General features: G+C 43.4%; 1 protein-coding gene across 1 annotated transcript; it reads right to left on the bottom strand.

Annotated features, from left to right (window-relative positions):
- Positions 1 to 1,284: 1,284 nt before the first annotated feature.
- Positions 1,285 to 19,928, bottom strand: RWDD3 (RWD domain containing 3). Its single transcript, XM_066625610.1, has 4 exons — positions 19,801 to 19,928; positions 4,896 to 5,383; positions 1,866 to 1,981; positions 1,285 to 1,763 (listed from the first exon to the last, which is right to left on the bottom strand). Exons 1-4 carry the CDS (start codon positions 19,883 to 19,885, stop codon positions 1,649 to 1,651), a joined length of 804 nt encoding a protein of 267 aa, XP_066481707.1. The 5' UTR covers positions 19,886 to 19,928; the 3' UTR covers positions 1,285 to 1,648.
- Positions 19,929 to 21,268: the final 1,340 nt, after the last annotated feature.

Below are 21,268 nucleotides of genomic sequence, written 5' to 3'. Positions count from 1 at the left end.
TGGAGTACGTGCCTTGTAAACAGAAGGTCCCAAATTCAACTCCACCATTTCCAGTTAAAGGATATTAGGCAGAAGGGCTAGGAATTATCTCAGCCTGTTAGTTAAAATGGACATTTCTGGACCAGTTATATCAATTACATGGCTCATATTCAGTAGCTTTATATCTATTCATTCAGACAGCAATCTGAGAACATTGTGAAACATATTTTTTAAAAGACACTCATATTTAAAAGATTATATATGAAGCTGGCCAATACTGAATCAGGCCAGTGATCCATCTACATTGAATGGCAGTGGTTCTCTAGGATTTCAGGTAGGGGTGGTAGTAGCTATAACCTAGTGGTGTATACAATGAGCTAGTAGCCATCCCATCATTATGGCTGCTTGGAAACAGTGTAGCCAGTCAGAGAGGACTTCCAGGTTGAACACCACCCAATTCTCAGTGACTGTTTCTCATATAACTGCCTTACCAACATACACAATAACATGGAGAAGTTCTATGGTGCAATCCACCTAAGAGACAAAAGCAGGAAAAATCTGTTTTCACTTTAAGAAGGTTGCAGAGCATTCTCTTAGATGTTTTGTGTGACACAAAGATTCTCGGTCCAGGCTTTGTGTTTTTTTGGTTGTTTTTTTTTAATCTTTCTAGACCTATAAGTAAGATTATAAAAAATGAAATTAAAAAAATAATCCTAGACCAAGAACGGAAGGTTTGTCAGGAGAAGAAAAGACAAATTAAAAAATAATAGTCATAACCATAATAGTGGGAGCTGAAAACATGAGCACAGATGAAAAGCAGCCTGGGTTCAAACTCAGCAGCATGATTTCATTTTTTTTAAATCTCAAATTGAAATATCTTGCAAGTAACACTTAAAATCAAACACCACAATCTTATACATGTGTGCACAGAATTAAGTCCCATTTATTTCAGTGGGACTTACTCCAGGTAAATGTATATAGGATTGCAAGCTAAATGATATTTGTATCTCCTAGCTTTGATATTAATAAATTAAGGCCCAATCCTATCCAACTTTCCACAGCTGATGCAGCTGTGCCAATACGGCATGTGCTGCATCCTATGGTAGGGAGCAGTCATGGAGGTCTCCTCAAGGTAAGGGAGCATTTGAGGGGGCATATAGCCTTTATTGCAGGCTATAAAGGAAAAAAAAGTACATATTTCGTCTCTATATTACCTTTTAAAAATATAGCAGGACAAGAAAATGGTTTCATGAAGCTTTCCAAGCAAAATAGCCAGACTCATAAATGTCACACTGAGAACGAATCTCTTTAAGATATAATTTAATTACAGAACAATTAGAGATAACAGTTCCATCCAGATCTCAAGAGAAAATGGTGACTTCTCCATCATCCTTCACATCTGACCTATGGGACTTAAATATCAGCTGTTAAAACTCTGCAGTTCCCGGCAGAAGTTGTCGCTGCACGCAGTCAAAAATACCATTTGTTCTGAATGTGAGAACTGTCTTTTGTTTCTTGCAAAAGAGATGGGTTGTTGTTTTTTGACATGTTGCCAGAGAGAAGTCTTAGAGCTGTTCACCCATCAAACCTTTCACTTTACCCTCTCTCAGTATCTATTCGATACATTCAATGACAGTTTTTGTCACAGGCGCAAACATTCGCTTCAAAATTACTTTAACCGAGCCAGCACAAACTCGCTGAATAGTTCTGAGAGGCCTGCAGCCTTGAATTCGTTTTGTAGCTCATCCAGCGTTGAATATTCTTTCACTTCAAATGCCTGAAACCTGTGTTGTACAAGAGAGACTTCATGAATATGCCTACTTCTGTCAGAATGTAATTATCAATTCAAAGCTGCTTTTTCTAGCTGAAACAGTACCAAATTATACCTTCTGTGTTCTGCCTGCGCTTTTGTTTCAGAGAGCACACTAATCATTTTCTCCTTACACTTCTTTCCGCTTGAGTCCACGTCCACCTTGCTAGTTTTCTGAAGAATCAGATATTCCTAAATTACAAAGAAGTCATCTGAACATTGAGCATCATCCATAATAGCCAGCTGATTAAAGATTATCACTGAAAAACGGTAAATAAAGGGCAAAACCTTCCAACCCTTTCCCCCTAAACACTTGATCATTTGTTGAAATCAACAGATCTTCTCAATTATTCTATTAATGTCAGTTCCTCATGTCATGCGGGAAATATCAATGCATGTACACTAGTGTTGTGTTTGCATTTCCAGGTATATGTATTGGTGTTCATGGGTTATGCATCTGGAGAGGCAACAACAATATACATGCCGCAATCATATTTGCTGCGTAAAATGTGAAGCTGTCCCAAGTCTTCCAATGCTCACTACTGGGAACAGCTCATATATTAATGCCACAGTCCACAATCCTCTGAAGTGCAAGGTTGCATCTTCTGTTATATTAGTTCCACTCCAGTTAATCTGATTTTCATAATGTTAAACCAGGTTACATGCAAACACATTAGCATATCCAATGAGATATCCCCCATCACCTTCACTGGGTAGTGAAGACTAAAAAGGATTGTGAAGAGGTCCAGAATGATCTGTTCAAATTGGGGGAATGGGCTGCGAAATGGCAGATGCACTTCCATTTAAGGAAATGTAAAGTGATGCACATTGGGACAAGAAACCAACATTTTACATACATACATAATGAGCTGTCTGAAGGCTCAGATCTTGGGGAAGTGGTGGACAGCTCAGTGAAAATGCTGACTCAGTGTGCAATTGCTATGAAGAACGCCAATTCCATCACAGGATCATTAATAAAAAGGGACTGAGAATAAAATGGCCAATGTTATTATGCCATTGTACAAATCAATGGTGAGGCCATGTCTGGTGTATTGTATACAGTTCTGGTCACCACATCTCACCTTGAAAAAGGTGCAGTAGAGAGTGACCAGAATGATTAATGGGCTGGGGCACCTCTCTTACAAGGAAAGGTGACCATGTTTGGGAGGCCTTCAGTTCAGAAAGAAGGTGCCTGAGGGGGGACATTATTGATACATATCAAATAATGCACGGGATGGATAGAATGAAGTTCTTTCCCTCTCACACAATATTAGATCCAGAGGACATCTACTAAAATTGGCTGGGGGGGGGGGGGGAGAGTAAAAACAGACAAAAGGAAATTTCTTCACCCAGCATGTAATGAATCTGTGAAACGCCTTCCAACAGGGTGTTGTGATGGCACCTGCCCTAGATGCCTTTAAAACAAGATTAGACCGATTTATGGAGGAAAAGTCCATTGTGGGTTACAAGTCATTATGACTGTATGCAACCTCTGAGTTTTAGAGGTAGGCTATCTCTGCATACCAGATGCAAAGGAGTGGCAACAGGATACTGGTATCTTGTGTGCTCCCAGCAACATCTGGTGGGTCACTGTGAGAGTTACAGGAAGCTGTGCTAGATGGGCCCTTGGGCTTCACATTCTTATTATGCGATCACATTTTTCAATGTTTCCATGCTGCAGGGAGCCCTGCAGAGCCCCCCATGGGGCTCCCTGTATTGCCCGGACCTTGGCAGGAGGTAAGGCTTGCTAAGGAAAGCCCCCTCTGCACCCGCAGCAGCGCGATCCTGCAGATCACGCCGCTGCCTTCCCCCTACCCCTGCAAGAACTTAAAGCGGCTCAAGCTCTCCCTCAGAGTTTGAGAACCGCTGCACTAATCCCTGTGAGAAAACATGAATTTGCTACACTGGCAGTGGAGAAAGCTGTTGCGGGGGGGGGGGGGAAACAACAACACATTTATAATAATGCATAGAGGTGTTTGTTTCAGGTGAGTAAGACAGGATTACAGCCCAAGTCTTACTGAACATGATGGGCTTACTTCTGAGTAAATAACACCATTTTCAAACACCTCTATGCATCAGTAATCCCACACATTGCCTTAAAGGGCATGTAACAGCCTATACATGAATAGACATTGTTTATCAGCAGGTCTCTGCTTTCTGTGGCTCCCACAACTCTCTGGATTGAGAATATACATATTTTGTTCCATTTGATAGCATTTCATATGTTGTTCCCTCTGTTCCAACAATGATGAAGGGCAACCAGTTGCCAAATTCCCCTCCCAGGACTTTACAGCTGACCTCTCATTTATCCTTAATCCAGAAGGCCCCAAATTTAGTTACTTTCTCCTGAACGGAAAGCAAGAAAAAGCATTCCTGCTGTATGAATTGCAGCAGAGTTTCTAACACACTTCTGCCATAATGCACCTCGGTTGTTCACTCCCATGTGAGAGACAAACACAGATGAGTGGCGTAGTTAAGGGGGTAGGGAGTATATTGCACCAGGTACCATGCTTTGCGGGGATGCCAATCCATACCCTGACAGTGGACCAGATGGGGGAAAACAGGATTCTGAGGCTCAGGGAGGCTACACGTGACCTCCCGGTGCCTCAAACCACTTCCTGCCTAGACGGTGGGAGTGTGTTTAACACCTTGGGGAGTGTTTGAGTTAACAAAGGTATGAAGGGTGTTAAAAAAATGGTGTGCCCCCAGGTGCCAGGTGTCTTAGCTATGCCACCGACACAGACAAATGGCAAAAACCAGCTGAGGCGCATAAGAACTAGAAAAGAGGGGATTAAAGGAGGTCTTTCCTATGCCCCCGGGTTCACATGGGAATGAGTCAGTGGGTGGAGTTCACTGGCCCCTTCCTCAATTCAAAATATGGCCCTCACTAAAATTAGTGGCTGATCCAATGTTACATAGCCATGTTACATACTCCTAAACAGAAGCGTCAAAGAATTAAAAAAAAACTAATTATCAGCCAGCTTCAAAGGGTTAAGAGAGAGAGAGAGAGAGAGAACACACACATATTCAGATTCAGGTTCAGGTACATATCCAGGTTCTTTGCATAACTAGCACCAAAACAGGTAATGTGGAATAATGTTTGCACCTTAATGTTGCTTCGGTCTCCTTGAAGAAGAATCAGAATCATCTTGCCCATGAACATCAGTCTTCCAGTTAGCCTTAGATCCGTACACCATTTTTTCACAGTTTTGACATATTTTCCCTTCGCTCTCATGTGATCTAAATGCAAAAGGACAGTCCACAGACCATCATCCCCAGTCGCTTCGGTTGACAGGCTGCTGCTTCCACTGCCGGCTGAAGTTTCAGCTTGCTCAACAACATCCTGAAGATTCTGCTGTATCCAGAGAATCAGCTCATGTACCATGGGCCGTGAACAATATCGTTTTGCTTCCTCAAGTAATCTCCCCCTTGCAGTCATACACTGTGTCCTTGTAAGCTGCTCAGAGTTAACAGAGATATTTGGCAGGCTTGAAGGGTAACTTATCGGTAAATGAAACAACAGTTTTAACAATATATCTCTGCCTAAAGGTCCTTTCACTGTGGTCTGAATCCTAAACGAGATTCCTTCCGTCTCTGAAAAACATCCAAAAGTATAAAAAATTGAACATCAGCTGAAATAGTCACAACAGCTTCAGTGAGTTTTCATGCAACTAGTGGCCACTTGGTACAAATTTTTATTTTTAACTCAAAAATGATACCCAAATACAAAATTTACAGATGATGTTGGGCTGGGATGTGAGCCTTGTTAAGCAAGAATTCCTGGTTAAAATCTCATCTCTGCCACCAAATCACTTGACCTCATTAGGCAAGCCACACTCTTTCAGCATTCTCCTCCCATCTGCAATAGGGGGACAATAATACTGATAGGGTTATTGAAACGATGACTGAGATAACGTATGTGAAACACATTGCACTAAAAGAGACCATTATATAAATGCTAAGCAGTGGTTCTCAAACATTTAGCACCAGGATCCATTTTTTAGAATGTGAATCTGTCAGAACCCACCAGAAGTGATGTCATGACCAGAAGTGACATTGGGCACAATCCTAATCAAATTTCCAGCACTGACATAGCTATGCTAGTGGGGCATATGTTCCATCCTGTAGTTGGGGGGGGGGGCAGTCATGGAGACCTCCTCAAGGTCAGGCTATGTTTGTTACCTTATCTCAGAATTGCATTGCCCTTACCTCAGTGCTAGAAAGTTGGTCAGGACTGTGGCCATCATCAAGCAGGAAAATTTTTTAACAATCCTAGGCTGCAATCCTGCACACACTTACCCAGGAGTAAGTCCCATTTGCTAACATTGTTAAAAGCATATATATAGTAGTTTGTTAAAAATACAGATCTGTAACATTTCCCCAAACTCAGTCACTTACCATGGTAGCATCATCAGGTCTAACATCTAAAAAAAAATATTGAAATGAATGGGGACCCACCTGAAATTGGCTCACAACCCACCTAGTGGGTCCCGACCCACTGTTTTAGAAACACTGTGCTAAGGTATTATGGTGTTGATGTATGCACAAGTGTTCGCTTAACTATGGTGCACATTAAAAAATCAGCCCCCCCCCCTTCATATTTATCCACAGATTTTCCATCTGTGGATCTGGCTCAACATGGGTCCGCTGGACTCGTGTTGAACCAGACGTGGCCTAACCTGGCCCATCTGAAGGCAACCAAAGCTGCATTCCGGTTGCTTCCAAAGGGCTTTCTGAAGCCTGTGGAGGCCACATGCATCTGCCTGCGGCCTCTGCAGGCTTCGGAATGCCTCCTAAAGGCAAAAAAAGACACTTCTGGGTTTTTTTTTTCAAAACCGGAAGTGACATTTTCATGTCTTTAAAAGGCATTAGAAGGGCTGGGGAAGCCCTAGAGGGTCCTCCTAATGTCTTTTAAGGACATAAAAATGTCACTTCTAGTTTTGATGAAAAACAGGAAGTGACTTTTTTGCCTCTAGGAAGCATTTTGAAGCCTGCAGAGGCCATGGGTGGACATGTGTGGCCTCTGTGGACTTCTGAACCACTCTGTGATTCAGAGCTCAGGTGGGCTCTAAAAACTGCAGGTTTTGTTATCCGTTTTTTGTATCTGTGGGGTGTCTGGGAATGCAGATAGAAAGGCACCACCTGTAATGTACTTCATATCAGAAGTAAAAACAGAATTTTAAACTAAATTCAGCCCTTCCCAGATGGAGTGGCTACGAATAGTTAGACAGAACTTGTTCTGTTCAACAATTTCAAGGTTATGTACTGAAAGCCAACAGCTCTTTGTTATCAGTTACATGTTCAAGGAAGTGGCACATGAACCAGTTTAAATCACATGCTGCAGGACCAAGCTGCTGTATTCCGCATAAGTTTATTTCTATTTTAACTAAACGGATTGTAGGTGAACACAGAACCTGGAAGTCCCCAACTGAGGTATCACCTCAGCCTCAAACTCTTTACATGACCTTATGCAAGTCAACCCTACTCTGCAAAACTGCTTAAAGAATTACTGTGATAATGTGTAAGGAATGGTTTGAACACCTGGAATATGTTCTATACATAGAAATTTATTTATTTTCATCTGCAAATCATATAATCGCAGGCAATGAAGATTTTCCTACAGCACATGATTTCCATTGCACTCTGTTTGCTGATGGTGAATGGCTACAATAAAACAATGAATCTACTCACTGAATTAAAAAGGGACACAGATCTCATCCACTTCCACTAAGAGGGGGAAAAATTAGGGTGCAAAGATGAAACACGCTCTTTTTCAGATCTTTGTTGCATCATCTCTTTGATGTGCTCCAACCATTTCGCCCCATTTCTTCAAAAAGTTGCTAAAATGTCAAGTTGATTCAAGGGGAGGGAGAGACAGGTTTGAAAAGTGCAGCAGAGCAGTCTTGAGTTGCAGATGAGTTCTTTTGAAGTGCCTTGTCTCTTCCCTATCTTCCAAGTTTTACCCTCTCTTCACATGATAGGTAACAGAATTATGTCTGATTCCCTCCCCCCACAGCTGACACGGCTGTGCAATCTTCAGTGGCCTTTGTGAAACAGCAGACAAAGCCTGTTTAATGAGCGACACAAGTTGAAATGGTTCCGACAGCCTTGAGTATTTCTGTTAGACCTGCCTCATCTCTTGTTAGGTTTTGTTGCGCCCAAACTTTTGGCAATGGAAACCTCATAAAACACACAGGTGCTTATGTTCTGTCTACCATTCTACTGGGGTCTAAGTACTATTGTCCGGATTGGACTGCAATTGCACATACACCTTTATCTGGGAGTATATCTCACTGGTCTCAATGGGACTCGCTTCTGAATAGACACATATAGGATTTCACGACACATGTAGCCCTAAATTCACACCTGACTGACACACATTGAAAGGAACACATTGAAAGACACTCTTCCTCAATACAGATCTTGTCTAGCTTCATTTTCAGTACATATATAAACATTTGTATAGTACTTTCTGACTGTGCAAAGCACTCCACATGTATTATCTTACAACAAATCTGTAAAGGAAGTCAGTATTATAATCCCCTATATTGCATCCTTGTGTGGAAGAGAGTGGCTTGCCTCAGACCACCTAAGGTGAGTTCATGAAAAAGGTGAGGTTCAACCCAGGGAAATCCAGATTTACAGCTTAGACTCTATCATGTGGCTAAAATTTCATAAACACTTACCTTGCTATAAGTCCCATTAAACTTACTGTGTCTCACATCTGAATAGACATGCATAGGATTGCACTGTTAGCTATGACACCAGTAGCGCAATCCTAACTTGCACTGGAACAAGCAGGCCAGGAGGCCAGTGAAAGTTTGGGACTGGCTAAGGCTCAGACCGAGGCAAAGGGAAAAAATTCCCCTTAGCCCAGGGAGAGCCGCAGAGGCCTCAATGGGTCTACCACCTAACAAGGTGGCACAGATCCGAGCAAAACAGAGCAGCCAGGAGTCACTCTGAACCTCCCGGGATAAGTGCTGGATCCTGTCCCCACCTCTCGCTCCCTGCCTGCCCAGGGGAACGCCTGCTGCCCACCCTACCCCTGCCCCAGACCGCCTCCTTTTTCCCCACACCTCCACTCCAGCCAAGCGCAGACCTACCACACCCCGTCTAGGCGGAGGCTGGATGTGGCACCTGCAGGCTAGAGCGCATTCCTGCACTGGCCCAGCCAACTCACATGAAGGCGCAAACATGCTATATGGCATGTTTGCAGTCCTCTCAGGCTGTTTGCAAGGGACTTGTTTGCAAGGGACTTGCGCCAGCCCAGGGCGCAGTTAGGATTGCAGCCTAACTCTCAGAATGTGGCACTTCTCAAATATTCAGCCACATAATTCAAAGTCTCCATGCTCCATTATACTTTTGATACTTGTACCCACTCTTAAGAACATAAGAACAGCCCCACTGGATCAGGCCATAGGCCCATCTAGTCCAGCTTCCTGTATCTCACAGCGGCCCACCAAATGCCCCAGGGAGCACACCAGATAACACAACAGCTGACATGAGGCTGGCAAAAGTCTGCCATCAAGTCTACTCCTACAGAGCTTTGGCAATGCTGTAGCATCAGATAATCTCAGACCATTCACTGGATTCATTTCCCAGACTGCCTTTTCCAAGGCACTCTCTTGGGTGTTTCCTTGACTATAAAGATCAAAGCTTTTTCTAGCTCCCTGCTTAATCTCATGTTGCCAGTTAATTTCAAGTTCATTCAACTAAAACTATAAACTATCACTGCAGAATAATTGCCCAGTACAAGGCATGGTGACCATAACTGGTCACTCTGGTTTCCTGTGATTTTTATGAATGATATTTCTCATTCATAAAAATCACAGGAAACCAGAATGACCAGTTCTGGTCACCATGCCTTGTACTGCCACAAGCATGATGAATAAAACCATCTTATTCCCCTGGTAAGAATTTCAGTTTTAATGACCAAGGCAGCAATAATCCTGCACTCTTCGTTGTGCTATAAAAGAAAGCTGTGACTAATTGGAAGAAAGCGTTACAGCATTACTGTCTACGGTGAGTTCTTTATGAAAAAGAATATGGAGCATTCAGTGGGCTATTTACGCTGAAAAGATGACATACAATCCTTTTTCTTGTTCTAGAAAAATTGCTTGGACCATTTTTTGCCCAGAGATTCATATAATAGGGCCAGCATTGTTACTGAATAGGTGGGCTGACCTCTTCAGATCCAGAGAAAGCTGCTGTTGCATGCAGCCCTCTGTCCCACTTGCCCAATGACTGCAAAACATTTATTTGGTGCCAATTATGTGAACGGCATGGCTCCCCCATAAGGCCCGGTTGGTTCCTACACTATTCATCTTTAAGTAAGCAGTAAAGACATTTCTATTTCATTTGGCCTCCCTTGGACTATGAGTTGCTCTGCTGTGTTTTAGATTTAAATTTACTTTTGTTGCTCTGGGTGTGTGGTTGTGCTTGTCAGGTTTGGTTGCTATGCTTTATATTGTTTGTTTTGTTCAAAATGGTTGAGTTGTCTTTAATGAAACAGCAAGCTGCCCTGCTGACAACTTTATTGTGGTAGAAAGATGGCCGATAAATATTGAGAAATAAAGACATAATAAATTAAAGCTTAAGAGGCAAGCAAGGTAATGACAAAAAGAAAAGAACAGAGAGCCAAGTAGCAGGATGGAAGACCAAACATTGCAGTCTTCCCATTGTGCACTGCAAATAAGATCTCCATACGGAAAACCACCAGCATCTTCTGAGCTTTATCAGAACTGGTTCAAGGCACTTTGGCAATCTTCACAAAGCAGTATGTCGGATCCAAAGCTTCTCTGATGCAGGACGATTGTTTCCATCAGAGAAAGGTAGCTTTTGATCCAACCCAATATGCTGCAATGGCAAGACATATGATTAAGGCCATTATGGGTTAATTGGTCTATAAGTGGAGGGTTGAAGGATGATGGCTCCAGTGTTGATCTTGAGTATTATAACCCTATTGTGCTTTATTGTGGAGGGGACATTTTCCTCATCGTTCATACTGCCTGTGATTCTTCACAGGCTCCCAACCTGTAGTAGTAGTAGTAGTAATTAAAAACAAACAAAAGTCCTGGAACAAATACAGATAAATACAGATTTAGATCACAAAGTACATCAGTAATACAGCCAGCACGCAAACCAAGGAAGATCTATCCATTACTTCGCAACTGTTCTTTCTCTTCGACACCCACATTCAGTACAGCTGCAGCAGAGTGCAGAATGAGTTGCGTGTGAATTCAGAAGCTTTTCAAGCAACCTGCCAAGCGGTGGCCACACCATTAACAAACAAACAAAAACAACAACAACAACAACAACAACAACAACAGTATTTATATACCGCTTTTCAACAAAAAGTTCACAAAGCGGTTTACAAAGAGAAAATCAAATATCTAATGGCTCCCTGTCCCAAAAGGGCTCACAATCTAAAAAGATGCAAAGGAATACCAGCAGACAGCCACTAGAACAGACAGTGCTGGGGTGAGGTGGGCCAGTTACTCTCCCCCTGCTAAATAAAAGAGGAGCACCCACTTGAAAAAGTGCCTCTTACCCAGTTAGCAGGGTAGTTAGCAGGGTACCAAACATGCAGAACACCACATCTCTGCAGCAAGGGTTTAATAACAGCATGAGCTTCTTAATCTGCAATGCAAAACTGGCACACCACGTCAGCATCTTAGTTTTTCTTTTACATTCCAAAGTTATATTCACAATTCTGGTTGAACATGATAATGGGCCAGCGCTGAAGGAGTGCTTGCAGCTAAAGGTGGTGACTTACAAGAACTCTTCCTACCCTGATTGCCAATAAAGGGGCCTTCTATTTTCCTGACTATCCCAAAAGGTGCCATCTGAAATAGAATGTAGTCAATTACCATTCTGTTGACATTTATTGTGCTAATAAGTTGGAACCCAGCTCTTTCTCACCCTTTCTCCCAGCTGCACCCTAGCTTCTCATTGGTAAATTTAGCATTGGCACACTTCAGATTGCCTCCTGTGATCCACATCAGCTCAAAAGGTCTCCTCCTCCTCCTCCTCCTCCTCCTTCTCCTCTCCCACCTGAACGTTCTATGTCACACACTCACTCTGCATTTCTGAGAATTACCGAAAGAAATCCAAGTTTTGATGAACAAATATATATTTTATGGGGAGACCGCTGAGCAAACGAGAAAGGGAGAAAGTGGATTAACAAGTAAATTATGTCATCCTATCGGCAACACTAATCTTTGGGACCAGACAGGTAAAGTAAAACAGACCTTCATTAATTAGCTTATTTAAATTCACACACACATCATTTTTCAATAAAACAGCTTTTGCATTTTAAACGTGTCACTGTTCCGCTTTGGAAAACTTGTATTCTTACATGCCAGAAGATGGAAGCACTTCTCTTAACCTCGGTCTGTAAAGACCACTCCTCTGACCCTTTAGGTCAGTCTGTTCAACACAGCAACCTCTTGGAAAATGCTCTCCTGAGCATTATTCTCAGGAGCTACTTTTCCAGGAGGGTTGAATTACTAGGCAATATTTAACCAATAGGAGCTTTTATTTCCCCCCCAGAGCAAATGGCAGCAATGGAGCTCAACAGTACAGATCAGAACCCTAGCAGGAGAAGAGAGTTAAACCCCTTCCAGTACACTGCCGTCCTGACCACAGAGGGCCCAATGCAGTGGTGATTTACTGAATAAGGAACACACACATTAGTTAATCAAATGCTTCAAGCTTCCTGACTCGGTAATAAAAAGGGCAATTTGCGGTCACAAGCAATGTGCCTTAAGCCCTCAGCAACTTCACTGAAACTTCAACCAAGAGCCTTATGCTAATCAGGTATTCTTCACCCTTACCTTGTCTCTTTCTTGCTTATTCCATGCCAACCCATTGACATGTGCCATGAGCCAATGCACCTAGGTCCCTACACATGTGTTCAAATCCCCCATGTGTGCATCTCACATGTGTCCTAGAGCACACACAGTTTAAACAGGTCACAAGACTCATTTGCTATGATCTACCTAAGAGCCATCCGTGACTCAGCAGCCTTCCATGGGGGTTTCCTTAGCTGGTTGGAGAATCATATGTACAAATAGGTGCTGTGAACAGAATTCCCTAGCCTAATTCAGTAGCAGAATGCATGGACAATGGTACAAAGCAATTGATTAGCAGGATTTTAACTTTTACAAAAACTACACATGCACCTCCTCAGTTGCTTCACATGCTCTCTGTTGAATGAGAACCAAGGGTTAAGCATCTCTAAACTGTTACTAAAACAGTGAATCGGGTGCCCAAAGATGTCAAAAGAAGTATACACGCACAGAAGGAGAGAGTGCTACTAAACAACCATAAATGAGAGGTGAAACAAACCTTACACACAAATAACATCCCAGACACATTGTATGTTCTGTTGCAGAAAGCATTTTGAGTTATTCAGACCCCTGCCCGCTCCACATTATCCCAGGGTGGGGGTGGGGGGTGGGGGCAGACAGCAAGTCCATTTCATAAGGTGTTAGGTAAGACATGTTGGGCTGGAATTTCAAGGGGAAAGGAGGTATGAAAGACTAAGAAGCAGAAAAGGTGATGTTCTCAATCCCTTTTATTGGGGAATTAGCTGGCAGTCAGATTAGGACACTGAATACAGTTCATTCTCCTTCCCACAGTTCTTAGCAGTTCTCCTAGTTCCTTCACTGGAGACTTTCACAGAGCGTTTCTTTGTCCTAGGGTAGGGCTAGCCATGGTCAGCATCTTTTGGACCCAAGTATAAGGTCCCCAGGGTTGAATGGGTGAACTCCCTAGCACGAGAGGCTGGCTGTCCAATAGCCCCTTTCCAAAGAACATCCATAGCCACATAGCACAGGAGCCCTTTGTCCTTCCCTCAAACTCTGAGATGTTTCCTTCTCCTTCCCTTGCCTCTCACCCTTTCTTCTGTCTCTCCCACATCCTGGTCTGCCTCTGTCTCCTTTCCTTCTTGTATTCCTTCAGTGTCCAATCCTGTGGCCCTTCTTCTGCAGTCAGTTTCTCTCACTTCTGGGTTTTCCTTTGCTGCCCCCTAATGATTTTCTTTTGTCCATGCTTGCTCTTCATCTGTCACTTTCCTTGTCCCCTTTTCCCATTCCTCTTTACGTCCTTCTTTCTCTGCCTCCCTGTCTCTTTTCTCCCTTAAATCTCCTCCTCTCTTAAGCCCAGCTCCCTCCTGATATGGAGGCCGCCTGAGGTCCTTTCCCATGCTCTGCCTTCTAGGACACTTGGCAATGCTATTTATTTATCACATTTTTATACCGCCCTTTGTCCAAAGAGCTCAGGGCACTGTACACGGCTGCTCCCCTCCTTTTTTCCTCACAACAACCCTGTGAGGTAGGTGAGGCTGAGAGAAAGTGACTGGCCCAACGTCACCCAGGAAGCTTCGTGGCTGAGGAAAGCTTTGAACCTGGATCTTCCACATCTGAGTCAACCTCCGAAACCACTACACCATCCTGGCTCTCTGGCAATGCTATCACCAGCCCAGAATAAAGTCATTGCTTTCTCACTCCAGTGGGACACCACAACTCTGTGGGGTGCCACAAAGTCCTAGTGAGAAATGACCTAAAATGAAAAAGTGTTTCTCTCTTTAGAAGTGGAGCAAGCAGGCAACCTCCTTCACAAATCCAAAAATGCAGTTTTGGGTGCCTGGGTGATAAGACACCTGGGCTTTTTCCCACCCTCTACGTGGGTGAGCACTGCTTCCACTCATTTGCATTTTAACAGAAAGTGCTCCCATAAATTATTCACATCTAATTGAGATGCTACAAAGATGCTCCCAAAGTCAGGGTCTGAAAAAGACCAAAATGTGAATTGTATTTGTAATATGAGGGGGCACAGTTCTATTTCCACTTGGTGTTGGAGGTAAAATGCCTTACATGCACTCTCAAAGTGCAATCCCAGTCAAGTGCATGGAAGCCTTACTAATTAAAGTATAACTTCATTTATACTGTACACACAATTCTAGATCTAATAATCTAATTTTAAATTATATGTACTGTATCTTGTAAATTCCTCTTTTAATAATTAAAGCAGTTTATGTTTTGATTAGTTTTAAAATGCATAAATGTTATTTACAATCTAGCCAAGGGTCTAGATCTATCTAGCAAGGGGCTACTGGACAATCATCCTCTCCCCCTAGGGAGCACACCTTGTCAACCTCAGGTATATTATTTGGGTACAATCTAGCTAAAATTAAGTACTTTCAAGTCCCATTGATTTCCACTGAATGAAAGATATTTACTATGTACTTCAAGCCTATGCATATGTACTTGGAAATAAATCCCAATATAATAAATTTTATTTGTATTGTTAAGATTCTGCAAACCCTGGCTGTGAAGTTAGGGCCCCACAAAAAATGATTCCAATTGGGCCTTGCCGCTCCAACCCTGCTGAACAGACATTTGATTTGATCCACTGCACCACCCTGCTAAGAAAGACATACATGTTAAAAACCCAAACACCTTGGCAGAAAAAAGATGACAACCCTCAGTACTGGGAAGAGGCAGATTTTATACTTTTCATGTTTATTTTATGAACAGAAGAGTACATAATGCTGTTTTTTGCAAAAGGCTCATAGTTAAGTTCTAGAATTCTAATTTTGGCTTTCTATGGCAGACAAGTTAGCAAATACAGGTGAGCATATTTCTGTTCCTTTGGCACTTTATCTCTTCTTTCAGTGTGAACAGCAGATCAGGAATGAAAAGAAAGCGCACTGGGCATTTTTAAAAAGTTTTTTAAATGTAACTATTTGCAAGAATAGGGCCAAATTCAGTGTCAGAACAAATCAAAACTATTTGATTGGAATAAGTACATATACCCCAAAGCATGGAGAAAAACACCATACTATCACTTTTTCTTTCTAACTTAGAAAACTTATTCTTTAAAAACAGAACATAAATCTCAGATTCCTTGCAATTTCCGTTCACAAGTCAAGCAGGTTCTGATGAGTGTCATTCATTCAGCTATCACAATTTGCTGCCTACAATCAGAGAAGGTAAAAAAAAAATTTGTGACAGGAAAGTGACACCCATTAGAATCTGCTCTGTGTCAAAGCTGCAAAGAGTAAAGATACAGGACTTTTGAAAACTGACAGGAGAAAAATGACAAACGATAAGAGATTGAAATTAGTTACTTAGGGTAACTTTTTTTTTTGGTATGGGAAAGCATATCAGGATAAAACTGTCATACTAATCTAGTTAGGTGAGTTTCAAATACCCTGATTTTAAGGAGCCCATTCCACATTGATTTTTCTCACAAGGAACCTGTGCATCTGGCAGAGGTTTCAAGGCCATGCTCTCCAGCAAACCTCATTTTATGCAGATGCTCCTCAGTCCAGCTGGGCTTCACTCTCGCCCACCAAAAATAGATAATACATCTGTAAGTTATGCTATCATTAATGCTGATGGGCTTGATTTTTCATTTAAAAATAGCAGCCATATCAGGACCACGGTAAGAGGTATGGGGGAGGGGCTTTAGCCCTACCTTTCTGCCCTGACCCCAAACTGAATTTCCCAACCTTGCTGCTATGTAACAGTGGGGAAAGCTCCAACTGCCACCAATGGGAGCATTTTTCCTTGTCAAACAGCAGCCATGAAGGAGCCTGATTCAGACTGGGGTGTGCTGAGGGGAGTAGGGTGAAAGTCCCTTTCCACATTCCCAATACAGTCCCAATCTGTGGAGGAGAAAATCAGATATGGCCCCCTTTTGTAAAAGGAAAGCTAAGCCCCTCAGCGCTCGTGACAGGCTAAATGTATCATCTAGTTTGGCCCTTAGAACACCCTGGTCGCTCCCCTGTGGCGGCAGATCACAATGGGAGATCCGTAATGATGCGTAAACTGTGTTTCAGTGAACCTCGTCTGCCTTTACCAATCTTCTCATTGAGGAACGCCTGACAGGCTTCTAAGAAACCCCAGAGTTCCCAGGAATGCAATTGAAAACCACTGCGCAACACAAAGTAAGTTCTGACAGATTAAAAAAAAAAAATCCACACTGCAATCTGGAGCAGCTAAAGTGTTTTTGGCAACATCCTGGATGCATATTTAATGTGCATTAGTGGTGTTTAGCAGTCCAATGGCAAACTCTCGCAAAGCAGCCATGGGACCTTCAGAGGCTACTGGCAGCAAAGGAGAATGTTCGGTTCCGCTTGCCAGCAGGTGTTGACAGATAGGCAGGGTACAAGGGCAACACTTACAAGAGGAGAGGGAGCTAAGTGAGAAGACTTTGCATGTTTAGAGACATTTGAGCTGGGAGGTAGAAAACAAATATATAGAACACTTACATTGTTTAATTTATCTGTAGGAATACAGAAAAAAGCCAGAGAGAAAACACATCATCCAGTATGAAACTGGTATTTCGCTTTGCTTGACATAAAAGGAACAAGCTACTACAGGATGAGGGGGAAAGGAAAAAGGGATTGTGGGGAGGGGGGAGGCTTTCAAACACTTTAGCCTCACCTCAGATAAAAGCAGAGCCATTCTGGGTTGGATTCATGGCCTCGGAAAGTGCTTGCTCCTTAAATAACACACCGGAACTACCTAATTGATCCGGGACAATCCAGGACTGCTTTGGACAGGGGAGTACACATAATAGGTGCATATTTTGATGCATATTTTGTCTTTGGCATTGGCTAGCTTTTCAGTGCAATCAAGGTCAAATTATATGATGCTACAGTTATTGTTAAGGACACTTCTGCACCAGCAAAGGGGTATATAGGAACAGAAATGTAAATACACACGATTTTACAGGAATGTCATTCCTGCCCACTGCCATTCCTGAATCTTCCCCCCCCCCATATGTGTATTCCTCTAAAAATGCATGGATTCAATAACTTGCTCTGTATGGGGTTGCACTCCCTCTGAAGGAGCAGGTCCGCAGCTTGGGGGTGATCCTGGATCCGCAGCTGCTCCTGGATTCCCAGGTAGCGGCGGTGACCAGGGGAGCCTTTGCTCAGCTTCGGCTGATTTGCCAGCTGCAACCATACCTGGGTCGCTCAGACCTGGCCATGCTGACCCATGCCCTAGTGACATCCAGATTAGATTACTGCAACGCACTCTACGTGGGGAACTGCAACTAGTGCAGAACGCGGCAGCCCGTATGGTTGCTGGGGCTCGTCGGTTCGACTCAGTCGGACCACTGCTTTGGCGGCTACACTGGCTGCCAGTTTCCGGGCTGAATTCAAATTGCTAGTTTTGACTTTTAAAGCCCTATACGGCTCGGGTCCACGGTATTTGAGGGATGGCCTCCTTCCATACAATCCGACCCATCCTCTCAGGTCATCAGAGGGGGTCTTTTTGACTGTGCCGCCACTAACGGAGGTGAGGGAGATGGCGGTAAGAAAGAGGGCCTTCTCGGTGGTGGCTCCCCATTTGTGGAACTCTTTCTCCCTGGAATTGAGAACAGCTCCTTCTTTAGAGTCCTTTTGGTGGGGGCTTAAGACTTTTTTATTTAGGGAGGCCTTTTTATGCTGACACTAGGGGGCATGGCATTTTTTGAATGTATTTTAATTTGGGATCCAGGCTTCTATTGTGTCTTATTGTTTTTAATGTTTTTATATGTATATTATGTTTTTAATGTTTTTAATTGTGAGCCGCCTTGAGTGTCCTCATGGGATAGAAAGGCAGGGTACAAATAAATAAATAAATAACTTGGTCAAGGGGTTCAACTTTGCTGGTGATCAGGGCCAACCCACTCTGTGGATTCACAGTGGCTGCCTATTATCCAGCAGTGGACAGCATGATAGTAATGATGGAGGAGGAGCCGTTGTCAACTGGACCCAGCCTCTTCCTCCTACTTCCTGCTCCACCGGCCATTTCAAAAGGTAGAAAGAATGGGGGAAGGGAGAGAGAAGGCACTCTACAATGCCAGTCTCAACACTTCTCCCCATTTCCTCCTTTCGTTCCTTCCTTTTCCTGATTTTGGAAATGGCAGGGGGTAGGAATCATGAGAGCAAGAGGAGGAGAAAAGGAAGAGTGACAGCAGTGAGATTGTAGAAAAGATGGGCAGGGTGATTCCACAAGGGGCAGATAGTAAAAAAAATGTGTTTTGTGTGCTTTGGATAGGCTGGCACTAGACATTTTGGTCTTGGGGAGTCTGGGCAGGGCCCATTGGGAGTCATGTTTAAGATCATCCTCAGGGGATAGGACTATAGCTCCTGCTTTGCGTGCCAAAGTTCCTGAGAATTCCTGACACCTCTAGGTTGGACAAGGAAAGACCAGTCTGAAACCTGGAGGGCTGCTGTCAGACAATACTGAGCTAGAAGGACCAATAATCTAACTCAGCAGAAGGTAGCTGCCTGTATTTATCTAAATTCACCTATGCCCTGTCATGTGGAGGGGGGCACTCTTCCTAGCCATGACAGTGTACAGAATTACCCAATGGAGAGACCCCAATACTCTGCACATGTTCAAACCATTTTTGCCTGATGTTGCTTATACACAACAGGGATCAAATGTGTACACCTGTGGGCTGGGCAGAAATGGGTTAAAGGAACTCCATTATAACTGCAGTGTACAAATTCTGGTGTGGGGCATGAAAACTGAAGCCCTATGAACCCAAAGTCTCCAGCTGGCACTGATAGTTCCAACAGCACCTTGCGCTTTCAGAGATCACAAACAGAGCACAGACTCCCTCGATAAAAGCTCTGCGCAACAACTCAAAAGGGAAAACGAAGAAATCATTTAACGGGTAAAGCCATCAGCCAAAATAAAATCCAGCCCTGTGGATTCCAATCTGACTTCAACAAGAAGCCTGATGCGCTGCTGATGTGGCCTTGGGCAAATCACACACAGCTTTTCCTTTTCCATCTGACAACCACAGGAAACCCCCCCCCCTCCCAACAATGAAGACTGCATGGGATCCCCCTGCTTTTCAGATGGGCTTCTCCCTTGCAGCAAAGTAGCTGTGCTGTTCAGTGCACATCTGTCACTATTAGGGAGGTCTATGTAAAACTCCATGGGGTAGTAAGCAAGCTTAGCAAGCCAGCAGCACTAAAGCCACTGCAAAACAATCACCTGATACTTGCAGCACTTCGCATTCGTCCTTCTCACAGTAAATAGCAGTGATCGCAGAGAGCTCCTCCAAAGCCAACTCCGACATGGCAGGGAAATCACATTCAGCCCACTGTAACCTGCAGAGTCTCTTCCTCTTCCGCCAGCACTGAAAGCAAGAAGGGAATGGAAAGGGAACTCTCGTGTCCACAAGAGGGCGCTCTGCCTCCTTTTGTCACAGCCATCCACAGCTAGAAAAAGATGCAGATGGGGTGATGTTCATTCATTGGGGTGTCAAAACTCCTGGACAGTGCAGGAGAAGATGGACCAATCCCATGTGCAGCACATCATGTAATGAAAATCATCCCATACAAGTCACAAAAACGGAGTCTGCATTGCACAGTTAATTTTATCGGGAGTCCAAGCCCATCGATCAATGCAGTTCAAACTGGGAAAAAGTCATTATTTTTCTGGAAATGTGGTTCACACTGGGAAATGTGGCTCAGATTGGGAAAAATTCATAATTTTTTCTCTAGTACTGTATTCTGCACCCGGCCCACCCAATCTTCTTTCTCCGCTGCACACTTACCAGTGAAGTGGAGACACATAGATGCAAAAAGGGAGAGGCATCTTGAGCAAGACTGCTGCTGAAGATACTAATAATTATGTGGGAGGGAAAGATGATGCTCTCAAATTTCTGTGATGATTTAGATGTGGACAGCACCGTGTCAATTTTTAGACAAGGTGTGTCAGGGCAAATCTAAGACATGCTGTCAGTCTGCATGGTCAGCCTACCTGGCAAGAAACAGCACCAGAACATGGATTTGTGCATTTTGCCCGATATGGTGGGCCTCCTTTGATTACATCACTCCAGGCAGGCAGCAAGTTTTTCTTGAACAGCCAATCAAATTCACATGCAGTATTTTGTTTTATTCTTTCATAACAGTGTTTTTCATGTAGAAAGTCTGTGACTTCTGGTGGTTACTGTGTTGAAGCTGGGTTGGCTCCAAGATTTTTGGGGTGCAAAACCACCCACCACCTACTTGTAGATATATTTGGAAGGAAATAATATAATTGGCATGGGAGCATCATATTTGAGGTGTGCAAAATGGAAACCTTGGAATGAACCTAATGCTGGTATATCTTGAATCTGTACCTCTGTTTTGAAGAACTGAGAACTACAAAGGAACATCAGCTGAACATTAAAGCCTTGTGTCTATCAGTTATTCTGTGAGAGGAACAAAGGTGCAAGTGCATGTGTGGCTGAATGGGTTGCCTGTCTTTCCTGTGTAGGACGTTGTATTTCTTTCTTTGGCCTGGTCTAGAGGAGGCTGAGATGATAGACCTCCTGAAGCAGTAGGCTGGACTGTACCACTTGAAACTGAAGGTAGCACATGATGATACTTTTTAAAATATACATGCACGTGTGGACGCGCACATGTGTGCACACACACCAAGGACCATTGGTCTAGAACAGCACACTTCCTAGATG

Source organism: Tiliqua scincoides, chromosome 4 (assembly GCF_035046505.1).
Source record: "Tiliqua scincoides isolate rTilSci1 chromosome 4, rTilSci1.hap2, whole genome shotgun sequence".
Lineage (NCBI taxonomy): Eukaryota > Metazoa > Chordata > Lepidosauria > Squamata > Scincidae > Tiliqua > Tiliqua scincoides.
This window is presented reverse-complemented; position numbering and strand designations above follow the sequence as displayed.

Coding starts and splice junctions, on each gene's coding strand:
- RWDD3 (XM_066625610.1), bottom strand. CDS start 19,885: ATGTCGGAGTTGGCTTTGGAGGAGCTCTCTGCGATCACTGCTATTTAC. Junction 1,982..4,895: donor GAGACCGAAGCAACATTAAG/GTGCAAACATTA, acceptor TTTGTAATTTAG/GAATATCTGATTCTTCAGAA. Junction 1,764..1,865: donor GCGCAGGCAGAACACAGAAG/GTATAATTTGGT, acceptor TGTACAACACAG/GTTTCAGGCATTTGAAGTGA.